Here is an 18,642-nt window from a genome sequence, read left to right as displayed (position 1 = left end):
TTGAAAGAGCAACTATCCTCTATAGGAATAGTGGTTCTCTTAGACAGAGTATGAATCGCCCCTCCTACCTTGGGCACCTACTGCCACGATTCCTTAATGGAGCCAGCCACCGAAAACATCTTTTTAAAAACCAGGGAAGGGGAAAAGGGAATCCCCGGTTTCTCCCATTCACGAATAATAATTTCCGTAGCACGGTCTGCAACAGGAAACACCTCCACAGAGGAGGGAACATCAAAGTATCTATTTAATTTACTAGATTCCTTAGGATTGACGACAGGAGTATCGGAGTCGTCCAGGGTAGCCAAAACCTCCTTTAACAAAACACGAAGGTGTTCAAGCTTAAACCTTAAGGATACAACTTCAGTATCAGAAGAAGGAATTATATTATCCAAATCTGAGATTTCACCCTCAGAGTCTACCGACGTATCTTCCTCTTCAGACTTATGAGAAAGAGTAACTTGGTTAGCCAGGACTGGATCAGAAACCTTACTATGTGATTCTTTGATTTTCCTCTTGCGTCTTCCCTGAAGCATGGGAATGGCAGCTAATGCCTCAGATATCGCAAAGGAAACCTGGGCGGCAATTTCTGCTTGCAAAAAAACTCCTCAAGGAGATTGTGAGGAACCGCAGGGCACTGTATGTGATGCCGTTAAGGCTTGGTGCATATGAGGAGAAAGATGCAGCATTGCCTGAGCAGCATCAATCTGAAAGAATGGTGGCTCAGCATCGAAAAGTCTGTATTTAAACATTAATGTCCTCTCAATACAAGATAAACAAAAAGGCAAAAGAAGGTTCAACTTGGTTATTCATACAAAGCTTGCATGCAACAGAAGGCACAATTTATAAGTCCATATTGCAATTAAATTAACAGAACAAACTTTTTCTTTTCAAAACTGTACCTTTAAGATATCAGTTCCAAAAGACTCAATAATGCTCCTTTAACAATATAACTCAATTGCAATTTATTATGAAACCAAATTACATGCCAATACCTTCTTCACAATGGATGATTTAGAAAAAACGCCTCTACACCTCAGCGCTATTACTGAGGTGCCTACCTGCCTCCTTTGCACTCTGGAGTAGAATAGCGACTTAAACTTCCTCTCTTTGATCGCAGTAGCTCCGGCGATCTCTGCAGAGCAAATTAAATGATCCGCTAGAAGCTGCGCCACTACCGTAGGAAAACATGCGCTTTTAGACGGAAGTACCGTCACAGAAAAAGGATTTGTCCCGACGGCCATTAGAGCTAATATCCATCGGAATATATATTCCGTTTCTATATCAGTCACCTCCGGAGTAGTTAATTACCAATCACCCATCCGTCCCAACCGGATTTATAGTGAAAATAAAAAACTCACTGAGCCACTAATTTACACACTCTCTAAAGTCCCCCACAGTGCCTGCTCCCTGCCATATAAACCTGTTTTTTATCTCAGGAATGAAACCCCAGAATTAGTGCAGCTCCCTCTGCTTTAGTGCCAGTGTTCTTTTCAAACAAGAAAACAAAAAATGGCACTTACCTGCAACTCTGGCTGTCCGGCAGGAGGACAGCTTACCGGGCATGAGAGGAAGCCACTCCTCACAGAGACCTGTGAAAACAAGAAAGGACAGAGTAAACCTACTCTGGCTTTCTATATTAGGACAGCAACCTGTTAAGAAATCACAGTGAGGCCCACCTCACAAGTTCCTAACTGCTTGAAAGCTACCACTGCCCTAGTGAAGAAACTGACGTGGAGTACAGCTAAACCCATTCTTAAGAGGAAGGTTCAAAGCAAACCTACTCTGGCTTTCAAAATAATAAACTCTTGATTGAAGAAAAATCTTATTCAGACATCAAGACTTCACCTCCTCCTTGCACCAAAGGCAAAGAGAATGACTAGGGTTTGTGGGAAGGGGAGTGATACTTAACAGCTTTGCAGTGGTGCTTTTTGCGGCCTCCTGCTGGCCAGCAGTGATATTCCCAACAGTAATTGAGGACGCTGTGGTCTCACCATATCTTAGGAAAGAAACATTCTCTCTTTTAAAAGGGACATAAAATCCATCTTTTTTTTCCATTTGGTTATTCAGATACAATGATGCAATTTACATATACGACTTGGATCCCCCTGCTGTATGGATACATATTTGCAGATGTGACTTGGTGCCCCCTGCTGTATAGATACATATTTGCACATATGACTTGGATTCCTCCTGCCTTATAGATACATATTTGCAGAATTTACTTGGATGTTTCCTGCTGTATACATATTTGCAGATGTGACTTGGATGCCCTCTGCCGCATAGATACATATTTGCAGAATTGACTTGGATGTTCCCTGCTGTATAGATACATATTTGCAGAATTGACTTGGATGTTCCCTGCTGTATAGATACATATTTGCAGATGTGACTTGGATGCCCCCCTGTTGTATAGATACATATTTGCAGATGTGACTTGGATGCCCCCCTGCTGTATAGATACATATTTGCACATTTGACTTGGATGCCCCCTGCTGTATAGATACTTATTTGCACATTTGACTTGGATGCCCCCTGCTGTATAGATACATATTTGCAGATGTGACTTGGATGCCCCCTGACGTATAGATACATATTTGCAGATATGACTTGGATGCCCCCTGCTGTATAGATACATATTTGCTGATGTGACTTGGATGCCCCCTGCCTTATAGATACATATTTACAGATGTGACTTGGATGTCCCCTGCCTTATAGATACATATTTGCAGATGTGACTTGGATGCCCCCTGCCTTATAGATACATACAGTATTTGCACATTTGACTTTAATGTCCCCTGCTGTATAGATACATATTTGCACATTTGGCTTGGATGCCCCATGCTTATTGATGGCTGCACATACATGCCTCTTGTCATTCTCTCACCTAATACATTCAGCTAGCTCCCATTAATGCATATTCTTTCAACAAAGGATACCAAGAGAATTAAGCAAATTTGAGAAAAAAAGCAAATTGGAAAATTATTTAAAATTGTATGTTCCATCTGAATCATGAACTAAATAAATTGGCTTTCAAGTCCTTTAAATATTCCATGTGAGATTAGAAAAAGAATAGACATTTCAATCACGTACAGCACAGCCACGCATATTCCAAAGCTCTCACAAAGCCACTAATATTTCTAACAAGTATCATTAAATTATTTATTTGCTGCTGGATGAAATTGTTTTACACACCTCGTGCTCTTTGCTTTTCAATAGCTGCTGCAGTTCTGTGATAATAAAATCTCTCTCTTTGATCTGATACGCAGCCTTTTTTTCGAAATCATCCTTGCTCTGCTGAAGATTTTTGCATTTCTTCACAAGTTGCTTTGTCTCAAGTTCACTTTCTTGGATGGCAAGATTGAGCTTCTGCAAAACAACAACAAAAAAGATAAAATGGCTAAATCTCAAGAGGGAAAACAATGCTGTATAGTTTTATAGGAATGCTGCGAGACATAGTGTGAGTATGCAGATTTTCTTTTCTATCAAGAGCAGTAATGAGGTCTTTATACGGACAAAATGATGTAAAGCAAATATCATTTATACAAACAATAATTTAACTTGTTTTTAAAGACTGAATAAGAGTAAAAAACATAATTTATGCTTACCTGATAAATTTATTTCTCTTGTAGTGTATCCAGTCCACGGATCATCCATTACTTATGGGATATTCTCCTTCCCAACAGGAAGTTGCAAGAGGATCACCCACAGCAGAGCTGCTATATAGCTCCTTCCCATAACTGCCATATCCAGTCATTCGACCGAAACAAACAGAGAAAGGAGAAACCATAGGGTGCAGTGGTGACTGTAGTTTAATTAAATTTTAGACCTGCCTTAAAATGACAGGGCGGGCCGTGGACTGGATACACTACAAGAGAAATAAATTTATCAGGTAAGCATAAATTATGTTTTCTCTTGTTAAGTGTATCCAGTCCACGGATCATCCATTACTTATGGGATACCAATACCAAAGCTAAAGTACACGGATGATGGGAGGGACAAGGCAGGGATTAAGCAGAAGGAACCACTGCCTGAGGAACCTTTCTCCCAAAAACAGCCTCCGAAGAAGCAAAAGTATCAAATTTGTAAAATTTGGAAAAAGTGTGAAGCGAAGACCAAGTCGCGGCCTTGCAAATCTGTTCAACAGAGGCCTCATTTTTAAAGGCCCAGGTGGAAGCCACAGCTCTAGTAGAATGAGCTGTAATTCTTTCAGGAGGCTGCTGTCCAGCAGTCTCATAGGCTAGGCGTATAATACTCCGAAGCCAAAAGGAAAGAGGTTGCCAAAGCTTTTTGACCTCTCCTCTGTCCAGAATAAACGACAAACAGGGAAGATGTTTGACGAAAATCTTTAGTAGCTTGTAAGTAAAACTTCAAGGCACGGACTACGTCCAGATTATGTAAAAGACGTTCCCTTCTTTGAAGAAGGATTAGGACACAATGATGGAACAACAATCTCTTGATTGATATTCTTGTTAGAAACCACCTTAGGTAAAAACCCAGGTTTGGTACGCAGAACTACCTTATCTGCATGAAAAATCAGATAAGGAGAATCACATTGTAAGGCAGATAGCTCAGAGACTCTCCGAGCCGAGGAAATAGCCATCAAAAACAGAACTTTCCAAGATAAAAGCTTAATATCAATGGAATGAAGGGGTTCAAACGGAACTCCTTGAAGAACTTTAAGAACCAAGTTTAAGCTCCATGGGGGAGCAACAGGTTTAAACACAGGCTTAATTCTAACCAAAGCCTGACAAAATGCCTGGACGTCTGGAACTTCTGCCAGACGCTTGTGCAAAAGAATAGACAGAGCAGAAATCTGTCCCTTTAAGGAACTAGCTGATAATCCTTTGTCCAAACCCTCTTGGAGAAAGGACAATATCCAAGGAATCCTAACCTTACTCCATGAGTAATTCTTGGATTCACACCAGTAAAGATATGTACGCCATATCTTGTGATAGATTTTCCTGGTAACAGGCTTTCGTGCCTGTATTAAGGTATCAATGACTGACTCGGAGAAGCCACGCTTTGATAGAATCAAGCGTTCAATCTCCATGCAGTCAGTCTCAGAGAAATTAGATTTGGATGATTGAAAGGACCTTGTATTAGAAGGTCCTGTCTTAGAGGCAGAGTCCATGGTGGAAAGGATGACATGTCCACTAGGTCTGCATACCAGGTCCTGCGTGGCCACGCAGGCGCTATTAGAATTACCGATGCTCTCTCCTGTTTGATTTTGGCAGTCAGTCGAGGGAGCAGAGGAAACGGTGGAAACACATAAGCCAGGTTGAAGAACCAAGGCGCTGCTAGAGCATCTATCAGCGTCGCTTCTGGGTCCCTGGACCTGGATCCGTAACAAGGAAGCTTGGCATTCTGCCGAGACGCCATGAGATCCAACTCTGGTTTGCCCCAACGATGAATCAATTGAGAAAAACACCTCCGGATGGAGTTCCCACTCCCCCGGGTGAAAAGTCTGACGACTTAGAAAATCCGCCTCCCAGTTCTCCACGCCTAGGATATGGATTGCTGACAGGTGGCAAGAGTGAGTCTCTGCCCAGCGAATTATTTTTGAGACTTCTAACATCGCTAGGGAACTCCTGGTTCCCCCTTGATGGTTGATGTAAGCCACAGTCGTGATATTGTCCGACTGAAATCTGATGAACCTCAGTGTTGCTAACTGAGGCCAAGCCAGAAGAGCATTGAATATTGGTCTTAACTCCAGAATATTTATCGGAAGGAGTTTCTCCTCCTGAGTCCACGATCCCTGTGCCTTCAGGGAGTTCCAGACTGCACCCCAAGGCTGGCATCTGTTGTTACAATTGTCCAATCTGGCCTGCGAAAGGTCATACCCTCGGACAGGTGGACCCGAGACAACCACCAGAGAAGAGAATCTCTGGTCTCTTGATCCAGATTTAGCAGAGGGGACAAATCTGTGTAATCCCCATTCCACTGACTGAGCATGCATAATTGCAGCGGTCTGAGATGTAGGCGCGCAAATGGCACTATGTCCATTGCCGCTACCATTAAGCCGATCACCTCCATACACTGAGCCACCGAAGGGCGCGGAATGGAATGAAGAATACGGCAAGCATTTAGAAGTTTTGATAACCTGGACTCCGTCAGGTAAATTTTCATCTCTAGAGAATCTATGAGTCCCTAAGAAGGAGACTCTTGTGAGTGGGGATAGAGAACTCTTTTCCTCGTTCACTTTCCACCCGTGCGATCTCAGAAATGCCAGAACTATCTCTGTATGAGACTTGGCAATTTGAAAGCTTGACGCCTGTATCAGGATGTCGTCTAGATACGGAGCCACCGCTATGCCTCGCGGTCTTAGAACCGCCAGAAGTGAGCCCAGAACCTTCGTAAAGATTCTCGGGGCTGTAGCCAACCCGAAGGGAAGAGCTACAAATTGGTAATGCCTGTCTAGAAAGGCAAACCTTAGGAACCGATGATGATCTTTGTGAATCGGTATGTGAAGGTAGGCATCCTTTAAGTCCACTGTGGTCATGTACTGACCCTCTTGGATCATGGGTAGGATGGTCCGAATAGTTTCCATTTTGAAAGATGGAACTCTGAGGAATTTGTTTAAGATCTTTAGATCCAAAATTGGTCTGAAGGTTCCCTCTTTTTTGGGAACCACAAACAGATTTGAATAAAAACCCTGTCCTTGTTCCGTCCGCGGAACTGGATGGATCACTCCCATTACTAGGAGGTCTTGCACACAGCGTAGGAATGCCTTTTTCTTTATCTGATTTGCAGATAACCTTGAAAGATGAAATCTCCCTTGTGGAGGGGAAGCTTTGAAGTCCAGAAGATATCCCTGAGATATAATCTCCAACGCCCAGGGATCCTGAACATCTCTTGCCCATGCCTGGGGGAAGAGAAAAAGTCTGCCCCCTACTAGATCCATCGCCGTATAGGGGGCCGTTCCTTCATGCTGTCTTAGAGGCAGGAGCAGGCTTTCTGGCCTGCTTGCCTTTGTTCCAGGACTGGTTAGGTTTCCAGGCCTGCTTAGATTGAGCAAAAGTTCCCTCTTGTCTTGAAGCGGAGGAAGTTGATGCTGCACCTGCCTTGGAATTTCGAAAGGCACGAAAATTAGACTGTTTGGCCTTTGATTTGGCCCTGTCCTGAGGAAGGGTATGACCCTTACCTCCAGTAATGTCAGCAATAATTTCTTTCAAACCAAGCTGAATAAGGTATGCCCCTTGAAAGGAATGTTGAGTAATTTAGACTTTGAAGTCACATCAGCTGACCAGGATTTGAGCCATAGCGCCCTACGCGCCTGGATGGCGAATCCGGAATTCTTAGCCGTTAGTTTAGTCAAATGAACAATGGCATCAGAAACAAATGAGTTAGCTAGCTTAAGAGTTCTAAGCTTGTCAACAATTTCAGTCAATGGAGCTGTATGGATGGCCTCTTCCAGGGCCTCAAACCAGAATCCTGCCGCAGCAGTGACAGGCGCAATGCATGCAAGGGGCTGTAAAATAAAACCTTGTTGAATAAACATTTTCTTAAGGTAACCCTCTAATTTTTTATCCATTGGATCTGAAAAAGCACAACTGTCTTCAACCGGGATAGTGGTACGCTTTGCTAAAGTAGAAACTGCTCCCTCCACCTTAGGGACAGTCTGCCATAAGTCCCGTGTAGTGGCATCTATTGGAAACATTTTTCTAAATATAGGAGGTGGGGAAAAGGGCACACCGGGCCTATCCCACTCCTTACTAATAATTTCTGTAAGCCTTTTAGGTATTGGAAAAACATCAGTACTCACCGGCACTGCATAGTATTTATCCAGCCTACACAATTTCTCTGGCACTGCAATTGTGTCACAGTCATTCAGAGCAGCTAATACCTCCCCAAGCAATACACTGAGGTTCTCAAGCTTAAATTTAAAATTAGAAATCTCTGAATCAGGTCTCCCCGAATCAGAGACGTCACCCACAGACTGAAGCTCTCCGTCCTCAGGTTCTGCATATTGTGACGCAGTATCAGACATGGCTCTTACAGCATCTACGTGCTCTGTATCTCGTCTAACCCCAGAGCTATCGCGCTTGCCTCTCAATTCAGGCAATCTGGATAATACCTCTGACAGGGTATTATTCATGATTGCAGCCATGTCCTGCAAAGTAATCGCTATGGGCGTCCCTGATGTACTTGGCGCCATATTAGCGTGCGTCCCTTGAGCGGGAGGCGAAGGGTCCGACACGTGGGGAGAGTTAGTCGGCATAACTTCCCCCTCGACAGACCCCTCTGGTGACAATTCTTTTATAGATAAAGACTGATCTTTACTGTTTAAGGTGAAATCAATACATTTAGTACACATTCTCCTATGGGGCTCCACCATGGCTTTTAAACATAATGAACAAGTATCCTCTGTTTCAGACATGTTTGTACAGACTAGCAATGAGACTAGCAAGCTTGGAAAACACTTTAAAGCAAGTTAACAAGCAATATAAAAAACGTTACTGTGCCTTTAAGAGAAACAAATTTTGACAAAATTTGAAATAACAGTGAAAAAAGGCAGTTACACTAAAAAATTTTTTACAGTGTATGTAACAAGTCAGCAGAGCATTGCACCCATTTGCAAATGGATGATTAACCCCTTAATAACAAAAACAGAATAATAAATGACAAAAATGTTTTTTAAACAGTCACAACAACTGCCACAGTCTACTGTGATTGTCACCCTCCTCAAACACGACTTTGAAGCCTTTTGAGCCCTTCAGAGATGTCCTGTATCATGCAGAGGGAAGCTGAATGTCTCTGTCAGTATTTTTAGCTGCACAGAAAAGCACTAAAATAGGCCCTTCCCACTCATATTGCAACAGTGGAAAGCTTCAGGAAACTGTCTCTAGGCAGAAATCAAACCAGCTATGTGGAAAAAAACTAGGCCCCAATAAGTTTTTTCACCAAACATATATAAAAACGATTAACATGCCAACAAACGTTTTATATTACATTTTAATAAGAGTATGCATCTCTATTAATAAGCCTGATACCAGTAGCTATCACTGCATTTAAGGCTTTACTTACATTAATCCGGTATAAGCAGCATTTTCTAGCAAATTCCATCCCTAGAAAAATATTAACTGCACATACCTTATTGCAGGAAAACCTGCACGCCATTCCCTCTCTGAAGTTACCTCACTCCTCAGAATATGTGAGAACAGCCATGGATCTTAGTTACTTCTGCTAAGATCATAGAAAATGCAGGCAGATTCTTCTTCTAAATACTGCCTGAGATAAACAGCACACTCCGGTACCATTTAAAAATAACAAACTTTTGATTGAAGAAATAAACTAAGTATAAAACACCACTCTCCTCTTACGACCTCCATCTTTGTTGAGGGTTGCAAGAGAATCACTGGATATGGCAGTTAGGGGAGGAGCTATATAGCAACTCTGCTGTGGGTGATCCTTTTGCAACTTCCTGTTGGGAAGGAGAATATCCCATAAGTAATGGATGATCCGTGGACTGGATACACTTAACAAGAGAAAATGACCTCCTAGACATGAAAATGTACATCAATTAATTGATGGGAAGTAAAATAACTATGCTATATACTTTTATTATTTATTTTGTCTGCTTTTTGTGTGATTTTCCAATGCATAGCTGCAACACACTAAAAATATACACTAAAATGCTATAAATGCTTTATACAATAAAATGGAGAGAACTGGTAAATGCTTTATACACTAAAATGGAGATGACTGGTAAATGCTTTATACACTAAAATGGAGATGACTGGTAAATGCTTTATACACTAAAATGGAGATGACTGGTAAATGCTTTATACACTAAAATGGAGAGAACTGGTAAATGCTTTATACAATAAAATGGAGATGACTGGTAAATGCTTTATACACTAAAATGGAGATGACTGGTAAATGCTTTATACACTAAAATGGAGATGACTGGTAAATGCTTTATACACTAAAATGGAGAGAACTGGTAAATGCTTTATACAATAAAATGGAGATGACTGGTAAATGCTTTATACACTAAAATGGAGATGACTGGTAAATGCTTTATACACTAAAATGGAGATGACTGGTAAATGCTTTATACAATAAAATGGAGATGACTGGTAAATGCTTTATACACTAAAATGGAGAGAACTGGTAAATGCTTTATACACTAAAATGGAGATGACTGGTAAATGCTTTATACACTAAAATGGAGATGACCGGTAAATGCTTTATACAATAAAATGGAGATGACTGGTAAATGCTTTATACACTAAAATGGAGAGAACTGGTAAATGCTTTATACAATAAAATGGAGATGACCGGTAAATGCTTTATACACTAAAATGGAGATGACCGGTAAATGCTTTATACAATAAAATGGAGATGACTGGTAAATGCTTTATACACTAAAATGGAGAGAACTGGTAAATGCTTTATACAATAAAATGGAGATGACCGGTAAATGCTTTATACACTAAAATGGAGATGACCGGTAAATGCTTTATACAATAAAATGGAGATGACTGGTAAATGCTTTATACACTAAAATGGAGATGACCGGTAAATGCTTTATACAATAAAATGGAGATGACTGGTAAATGCTTTATACACTAAAATGGAGATGACTGGTAAATGCTTTATACAATAAAATGGAGATGACTGGTAAATGCTTTATACAATAAAATGGAGATGACTGGTAAATGCTTTATACAATAAAATGGAGATGACTGGTAAATGCTTTATACAATAAAATGGAGATGACTGGTAAATGCTTTATACAATAAAATGGAGATGACTGGTAAATGCTTTATACACTAAAATGGAGAGAACTGGTAAATGCTTTATACAATAAAATGGAGATGACCGGTAAATGCTTTATACAATAAAATGGAGATGACCGGTAAATGCTTTATACAATAAAATGGAGATGACCGGTAAATGCTTTATACAATAAAATGGAGATGACTGGTAAATGCTTTATACACTAAAATGGAGATGACTGGTAAATGCTTTATACAATAAAATGGAGATGACTGGTAAATGCTTTATACAATAAAATGGAGATGACTGGTAAATGCTTTATACAATAAAATGGAGATGACTGGTAAATGCTTTATACAATAAAATGGAGATGACTGGTAAATGCTTTATACAATAAAATGGAGAGAACTGGTAAATGCTTTATACAATAAAATGGAGAGAACTGGTAAATGCTTCTACACAGATACACACAAATGAATTACTATAGAGAAAGGAATACAACTGCAGAACTAAATGCTTGGTTGGGTTTACTATGGATTAATGTGTTCTGAAGCACGGCCATATTTAGACATCTATAATGTTTCTTCACACCTCATTAATGCTTTGCGCAAGTCGAGTTGAGGCTCCTGGACACAAGTGAGTCACTAAGCCCATACAGTTCAATTTCTTATGTCCCCTTAACTGGAAATTCTCTCTCCTGTGACCCTGAGAAATTACAGACAGACATATTTTCCACTCATCAGTTTTTGAACAAATCTGTTGGCATTTGCAATAAAGCAAATCCCTAAAGATGGATATAGTCACTCCTTAAGCTACATAAGTACAACAAACTCTTCCATCCCACTCAATCTACAGCACAAATTCCATGTAGATCATTTGTATCCAATGTTAGAACCCACGGGCAGGAGATGGAACAAAGCAAACCTTTAAATGATTTTTCTTCAGCCTTGCAACAAATGCTGTTATTGCATTTCAAAAGCCAAACAGCCCTCCCTACTTGCTTGATTTATTTGGAGAGGGATTTGTTATGGAGTAGACACAACTTGTCACTGTCATTTTGTTAGCAAAACTATTATTGCATTGCAGTTCCTTATATGATACTCACCGTAGAGTGCCTTTAAGGATAGAGAAGTCAGCTTGTGACTCAAGAAAGCAAATGCGCTCACACAGAGCAAAAAGCGCACAAATAATCTGATTACAAACACACAAAATACCCTTAACCACTTGTAGTAAAGATCAACTACTCAAAGTTCTATGCCCCACCGACAAATAGATAGATTCCTGAAGGAAAAAATACAGAGGCGCCTCTAAGTGCAGTATCACCAGGCAGAGTAAAATCAACAAAAACATAATTTATGTAAGAACTTACCTGATAAATTCATTTCTTTCATATTAGCAAGAGTCCATGAGCTAGTGACGTATGGGATATACATTCCTACCAGGAGGGGCAAAGTTTCCCAAACCTCAAAATGCCTATAAATACACCCCTCACCACACCCACAATTCAGTTTAACGAATAGCCAAGAAGTGGGGTGATAAGAAAAAAAGTGCGAAAGCATATAAAATAAGGAATTGGAATAATTGTGCTTTATACAAAATCATAACCACCACAAAAAAAGGGCGGGCCTCATGGACTCTTGCTAATATGAAAGAAATGAATTTATCAGGTAAGTTCTTACATAAATTATGTTTTCTTTCATGTAATTAGCAAGAGTCCATGAGCTAGTGACGTATGGGATAATGACTACCCAAGAAGTGGATCTTTCCACACAAGAGTCACTAGAGAGGGAGGGATAAAATAAAGACAGCCAATTCCTGCTGAAAAATCCACACCCAAAATAAAATTTAACGAAAAACATAAGCAGAAGATTCAAACAAACCGCTGCCTGAAGTACTTTTCTACCAAAGACTGCTTCAGAAGAAGAAAATACATCAAAATGGTAGAATTTAGTAAAAGTATGCAAAGAGGACCAAGTAGCTGCTTTGCAGATCTGGTCAACCGAAGCTTCATTCCTAAACGCCCAGGAAGTAGAAACTGACCTAGTAGAATGAGCTGTAATTCTCTGAGGCGGAGTCTTACCCGACTCAACATAAGCAAGATGAATTAAAGATTTCAACCAAGATGCCAAAGAAATGGCAGAAGCTTTCTGGCCTTTTCTAGAACCGGAAAAGATAACAAATAGACTAGAAGTCTTACGAAAAGATTTCGTAGCTTCAACATAATATTTCAAAGCTCTAACAACATCTAAAGAATGCAACGATTTCTCCTTAGAATTCTTAGGATTAGGACATAATGAAGGAACCACAATTTCTCTACTAATGTTGTTGGAATTCACAACTTTAGGTAAAAATTCAAAAGAAGTTCGCAACACCGCCTTATCCTGATGAAAAATCAGAAAAGGAGACTCACAAGAAAGAGCAGAAAATTCAGAAACTCTTCTGGCAGAAGAGATGGCCAAAAGGAACAAAACTTTCCAAGAAAGTAATTTAATGTCCAATGAATGCATAGGTTCAAACGGAGGAGCTTGAAGAGCTCCCAGAACCAAATTCAAACTCCAAGGAGGAGAAATTGACTTAATGACAGGTTTTATACGAACCAAAGCTTGTACAAAACAATGAATATCAGGAAGAATAGCAATCTTTCTGTGAAAAAGAACAGAAAGAGCAGAGATTTGTCCTTTCAAAGAACTTGCGGACAAACCCTTATCTAAACCATCCTGAAGGAACTGTAAAATTCTCGGTATTCTAAAAGAATGCCAGGAAAAAAGATGAGAAAGACACCAAGAAATATAAGTCTTCCAGACTCTATAATATATCTCTCGAGATACAGATTTACGAGCCTGTAACATAGTATTAATCACAGAGTCAGAGAAACCTCTTTGACCAAGAATCAAGCGTTCAATCTCCATACCTTTAAATTTAAGGATTTCAGATCCTGATGGAAAAAAGGACCTTGTGACAGAAGGTCTGGTCTTAACGGAAGAGTCCACGGTTGGCAAGAGGCCATCCGGACAAGATCCGCATACCAAAACCTGTGAGGCCATGCCGGAGCTACCAGGAGAACAAACGAGCATTCCTTCAGAATCTTGGAGATTACTCTTGGAAGAAGAACTAGAGGCGGAAAGATATAGGCAGGATGATACTTCCAGGGAAGTGATAATGCATCCACTGCCTCCGCCTGAGGATCCCGGGATCTGGACAGATACCTGGGAAGTTACTTGTTTAGATTGAAATAGTTTTTATTATTGTTGTACAGTGTGAACAATACATGGGTCAGTTCGGTGGAAAAAAAAAAACAGTTGACAAATTTCAAACAAATGTAAGCCATTTAACAGATTCTAATGGTCCACCGCTTCCTCCTTTTTAGTGAGTTCTGTTAGTCACTCTTTACCATGTGTCGTCAATCATAGCTCCTATTGAAGCCAACAATTATTTATTTAATTTTCTGTATCTAAACATATATAACAATCAACATATTTAACTAATGTAACCCCTATGCCAGTCAACTGCATAAATCATATTAATAAATGAACAATAAACGTTTCTTAACAGATCATCGTACCTTATGAACCCTCAGAGCGCACCTTCCAATCCCTCCCATCTTCTCCTATACTCATATCTTTGTCTCCTTCTGTCTCTCCTGTTATCTCGTCCTTATATTTGCTTCTCATTTAGAATCCAATAGAACCAAACTTGGTTGAAGACTTCAACTGTATCCTGTATGTAAGCAGCTGTCTGACACATGTCAAACATGTTTCTAATCCTTCCAAGTATCTCCCCCCTTTCTGGCACTCCTAGTTTCCAGTGTTTTGCTATAGCTGTGCGAGTTACTGTACATAAGATTCTAATTAACTTATTTATTGGTGTGTTAAACCTCAAATCATCGACGTTCAATAGTGCCTGCATAGGTGTCAATATAACTTTCTCCTCTAATATGGTGGTTAACATCTTGGACAGGTCTAGCCAAACCCTCTGAACATTTGGGCATTCCCACCACATATGAAAATATGTACCTAATTGCGTGCAACCTCTATAACACTGTGTGGTGCCTCCCTTAACCATGTGCGCTGTTTTTAGAGGGGTCAAATACCAGCGAAAAGTTGTCTTTATATTGTTTTCCCTCAGATCCGCTCCCAATAAGCCTCTAGCTGAGTTTAAAAAAATCTGGTTCCATGTTGTTAAGTCAAATGTTCTCTCTAAGTCCGCTTCCCACCGAAGAATGACAGGAGATTTTGTTGTTGTGTGTGATTCTTGGATGTGTAAATATAAATGTGATACCGCACTTTTCTGTCTAAAGTCCGCACTGCACAACCTCTCAAAGATGGTTGTGCCTTTGGACTCTATTCCAAACCTAAGATATGATGTAACAGCCGAAGCTATCTGTAAGTATAAAAACCAGGGAAGGCGTATCATTCCAAGTCTATCTTGAAGCTGTTGATACGTTATAATTTTCTTGTTGACCAAGAAGTCTGCTATTCTATATAAATCTTTGTGTGCCCATTTATCTATGAGGCGACTAGATTCTCTGGAAACTATATATTTTATGGGTCTTATTAAAGAATTAGCCGGTAAAAATGCATATTGTTTGTTGTATATTTCTAGTTGTTTGATCGTCGTCTTGGTAATTAGGTTCTGAGAAATCTTAAGTCTCTCATCAGTATTTTTACCCAATAGTATATCTCCTGGGTCATCATAGCCCCCTACGAGTGCTTCTAATTTAGGCCATAGTATGTCCTCCTGTCTTCTCCCTAAGAGAGAGTTTTGGGCCAGTCTAGCTGCCGAGTAATAGTCCCTTAGATTTGGGAGTCCCACTCCCCCCAACTGTCTATGTCTAGTGAGTGTGTCATGAGGTATCCTTGCGTGTCTAGACCCTCTAAGATATTTATGAAGGTCTGTTTGAAGAGCTTTCAGGTCAGATTTATCTATGCTTATGGGTAAGGTACGGAACAAATACAGGAGTCTCGGGAGTACCGTCATCTTAATTGACGAAAGCCTCCCATACCAGGAGAAGTTATAACTCTTCCATTTCTGCAAATCAGCTCTAATCGACTTAAACATGGGTATATAGTTAGCTTTATATAGGTGAGAAGAGTGTGTCGTTAGTTTTATCCCCAAATATTTCAAGTCACTTTTCACCCAGTCAAAATCAAAATTTGTTTCAATCAGTTTGATGGTCTGCTTTGGTAAGTTTAATGGGAGTGCTTCGCATTTGTCTAGATTTAATTTGTATCCCGAAACGTCCGAAAATTGTTGTATGAGGTCATATATGTGAGGGAGAGAAATGAGTGGTTTTGTTACTGTCAGCAGCACATCGTCCGCAAATAGTGCAATTTTGTGTTGGGACTGCTGTATTTGCAAGCCAGTAATGATTGGGGAATTTCTTATGTTTGCAGCTAATGGCTCGATGCAGAGCGCAAAAAGGAGGGGTGAAAGTGGGCAACCCTGTCTTGTGCCATTGAGAATTTAAAAAAGTTGCAGATTGGTGTCCTATTGCTCTGATATATGCTGTTGGTGTTGAATATAAGCTTTTCATTGCCTTCATGAAAGATCCCATAAATCCCATCTTTATCAGCACCGTGTTCATGTATACCCAGTCCACTCTATCGAACGCCTTCTCCGCATCCAATGATAGGATCAGAGAAGGCGTCCGCTCGCGTTGTAAGTAGTCTATAACCGTAATCATTCGTCTGATATTGTCTGGAGCCTCTCTATTTTTTACAAAGCCAACCTGATCTGGATGTATGATAGAGGGTAAGATGTGTTTCAGGCGATTGGCAAGTATTTTGGTCAAGATTTTCATATCCTGGTTTATTAAAGATATGGGTCTATAGTTTGAACACAGCGAAGCATTTCTACCTTTTTTGGGAATTACAATTATCTTGGCTTGTAGGAGGTCAGCGGGTATAGGTTGGCCCTCCAGTACATGGTTGGCAAATTTAACTATGTGGGGGGTCAATAGCTGTTTAAAAAGCCTATAGTATTCCCCCGGGAATCCATCCGGTCCCGGGGCTTTGCCTGGTTTGAGCTCCTTTATGGCCAATACCACTTCAGCATGTGTAACAACTGAGTTTAACTGGTCTCGATCTTCCTCAGTTAATTGTGGTAGCTTCGCGGAGTTCAAAAACCTCTCGAGAATAGTCTGCGTTTGGGTGTTGTGTTGGACTTTCTCCCCATCATATAGCTTTTTATAGTAATCTGCAAAAGTGTTCACAATTTCTTGTGGGTGAGATGTGATATTGCCTGATGTGTTCTGTATATGTGGAATGGACATTGACTGGTACTCCTCTCTAATTTTTTTAGCTAAATACCTATCAGGCTTATTTGCATAGATAAAATAATTAGCTTTAAGTCTTTGGGCTGCCCTAATAGAATTGTCGTTTAATAATGTTAGTAGATCTGCCTTCTTTTGGTTGAGAGAGCTCAATATATTTTGGGAGCCAGTCTGTTTATGTTCCTTTTCTAAAAGATTAATGTCTTGCTGGAGCTGCAGATAGCGAATGTTAGCTTGTTTTTTGTAATTTGTTTTTTCTTTTATTAATAGTCCTCTGAAAACTGATTTGTGGGCTGCCCACACCGAGATAGGGTTTGTTGTGGAGTCTGTATTGATTCTCCAGTAGTCACTCATGTCTTTTAGTAATCTGTCTTTTGTGGTAGGGTGTTTCAGGCAGGTCGGGTCGAAAGTCCATGTTTTGGTTCTGTTTGGTTCCATAAGGGATCCCAGGAGAAGCTGTGTAATAGAATGGTCCGACCAAACACAAGTGTGTATATGTGCCTCACGTAATGTAGGTTGCAATATTTGACTTGTGAAAACATAATCAATTTTCGTGTAGCATTTATGCGCTGAGGAGTAATAAGTTGTGTCAGTAGTATCGCCGTACAGTGTGACCCATGTATCTTGTAACCCGTGTGGCCGGAATAGTTCACCAACCTTCCTAGCTATGCTTTGTTGTCTTATTTTCTTTTTTGAAATGTTCCCTGTCGTCGCCCTCCCTAGTGCTACAAGGTCTATATTGAAATCCCCCGCCAATATGATTCTCGATCTGGACCAGTTGGTAAGCAAATTAGTTATACATCTAAAGAATGGTTCTTGTTGCTCATTGGGTGCATAGATATTGCATAGGAGTACTTCAGTCCCCTGTATATTCCCCCTCACTATTAAATAGCGGCCCTCGCTATCTTTCACTGTGTCTTTGTGTTCAAAACCCAAGGATGAATGAATCAGTATAGAGACTCCCCTAGTTTTAGTGTTAGCGGTGGAATGAAAGTGTTGCGGATATTCTTTGGACCAATATTTAGGTATTTGTGTTTTCAGAAAGTGAGTTTCCTGTAAGAATAAAATATTTGCTTTAAGCTTTCTATATTGTGTTAGTGCAGTCCTCCTTTTTATGTCTGAATTAAGGCCTCTCACATTATGTGAAATCAAGTTTACTCCAGGAAAGTGTAGTTTTTCAGCCATAACAATATTTCAGTAAAATAATGCATACATCAGTATATAACCATCTCTTTTCGTTATTTAGGTAACCTGAAGTGTCAGATTCTGTGCTATTCTGTACGTCTATTTCTACAGTCCCTGTATTTTTAACCTCAGTGTAGCGCCCCAAAAAGGTGTTAACGAAGATGCAGTTGACTTGGCACAAAACAAACCAATTAAATAACATAACAAAACTTACATAATCCTGTAATAAAAAACAGTAATAACAATACAAAATTTCCCTAATTTGCATTGATATAACATATAACCAGTGATACTTTGTAGCTCATACTATTACCCTTGTTTACCATAGGTGGTAGTGGATGAAGAATAATAAAATTGACGAGCAGTGTTAGGTTAACAAAATAATCTGTGTATACAAAATAAGTTCTAGTGGTTTCAGCTCACCATCCACGACAGTCTAAGTATATTGCATATAATTTTCAAAA

The 18,642-nt window shown here is 40.0% G+C and overlaps 1 protein-coding gene across 2 annotated transcripts in view; it reads right to left on the bottom strand.

Annotated features, from left to right (window-relative positions):
* The window catches only part of CDK5RAP2 (CDK5 regulatory subunit associated protein 2), a 538,634-nt gene that overhangs the window by 368,917 nt on the left and 151,075 nt on the right, over window positions 1-18,642 (bottom strand). For both annotated transcript variants that reach the window (XM_053695716.1, XM_053695717.1), the window contains one exon: window positions 3,193-3,366. In XM_053695716.1, the coding sequence (XP_053551691.1) occupies window positions 3,193-3,366 (174 nt within the window). The remainder of the gene's footprint in view (window positions 1-3,192; window positions 3,367-18,642) is intronic.

This window comes from Bombina bombina, chromosome 12 (assembly GCF_027579735.1).
Source record: "Bombina bombina isolate aBomBom1 chromosome 12, aBomBom1.pri, whole genome shotgun sequence".
In the NCBI taxonomy this organism is placed as follows: domain Eukaryota; kingdom Metazoa; phylum Chordata; class Amphibia; order Anura; family Bombinatoridae; genus Bombina; species Bombina bombina.
This window is presented reverse-complemented; position numbering and strand designations above follow the sequence as displayed.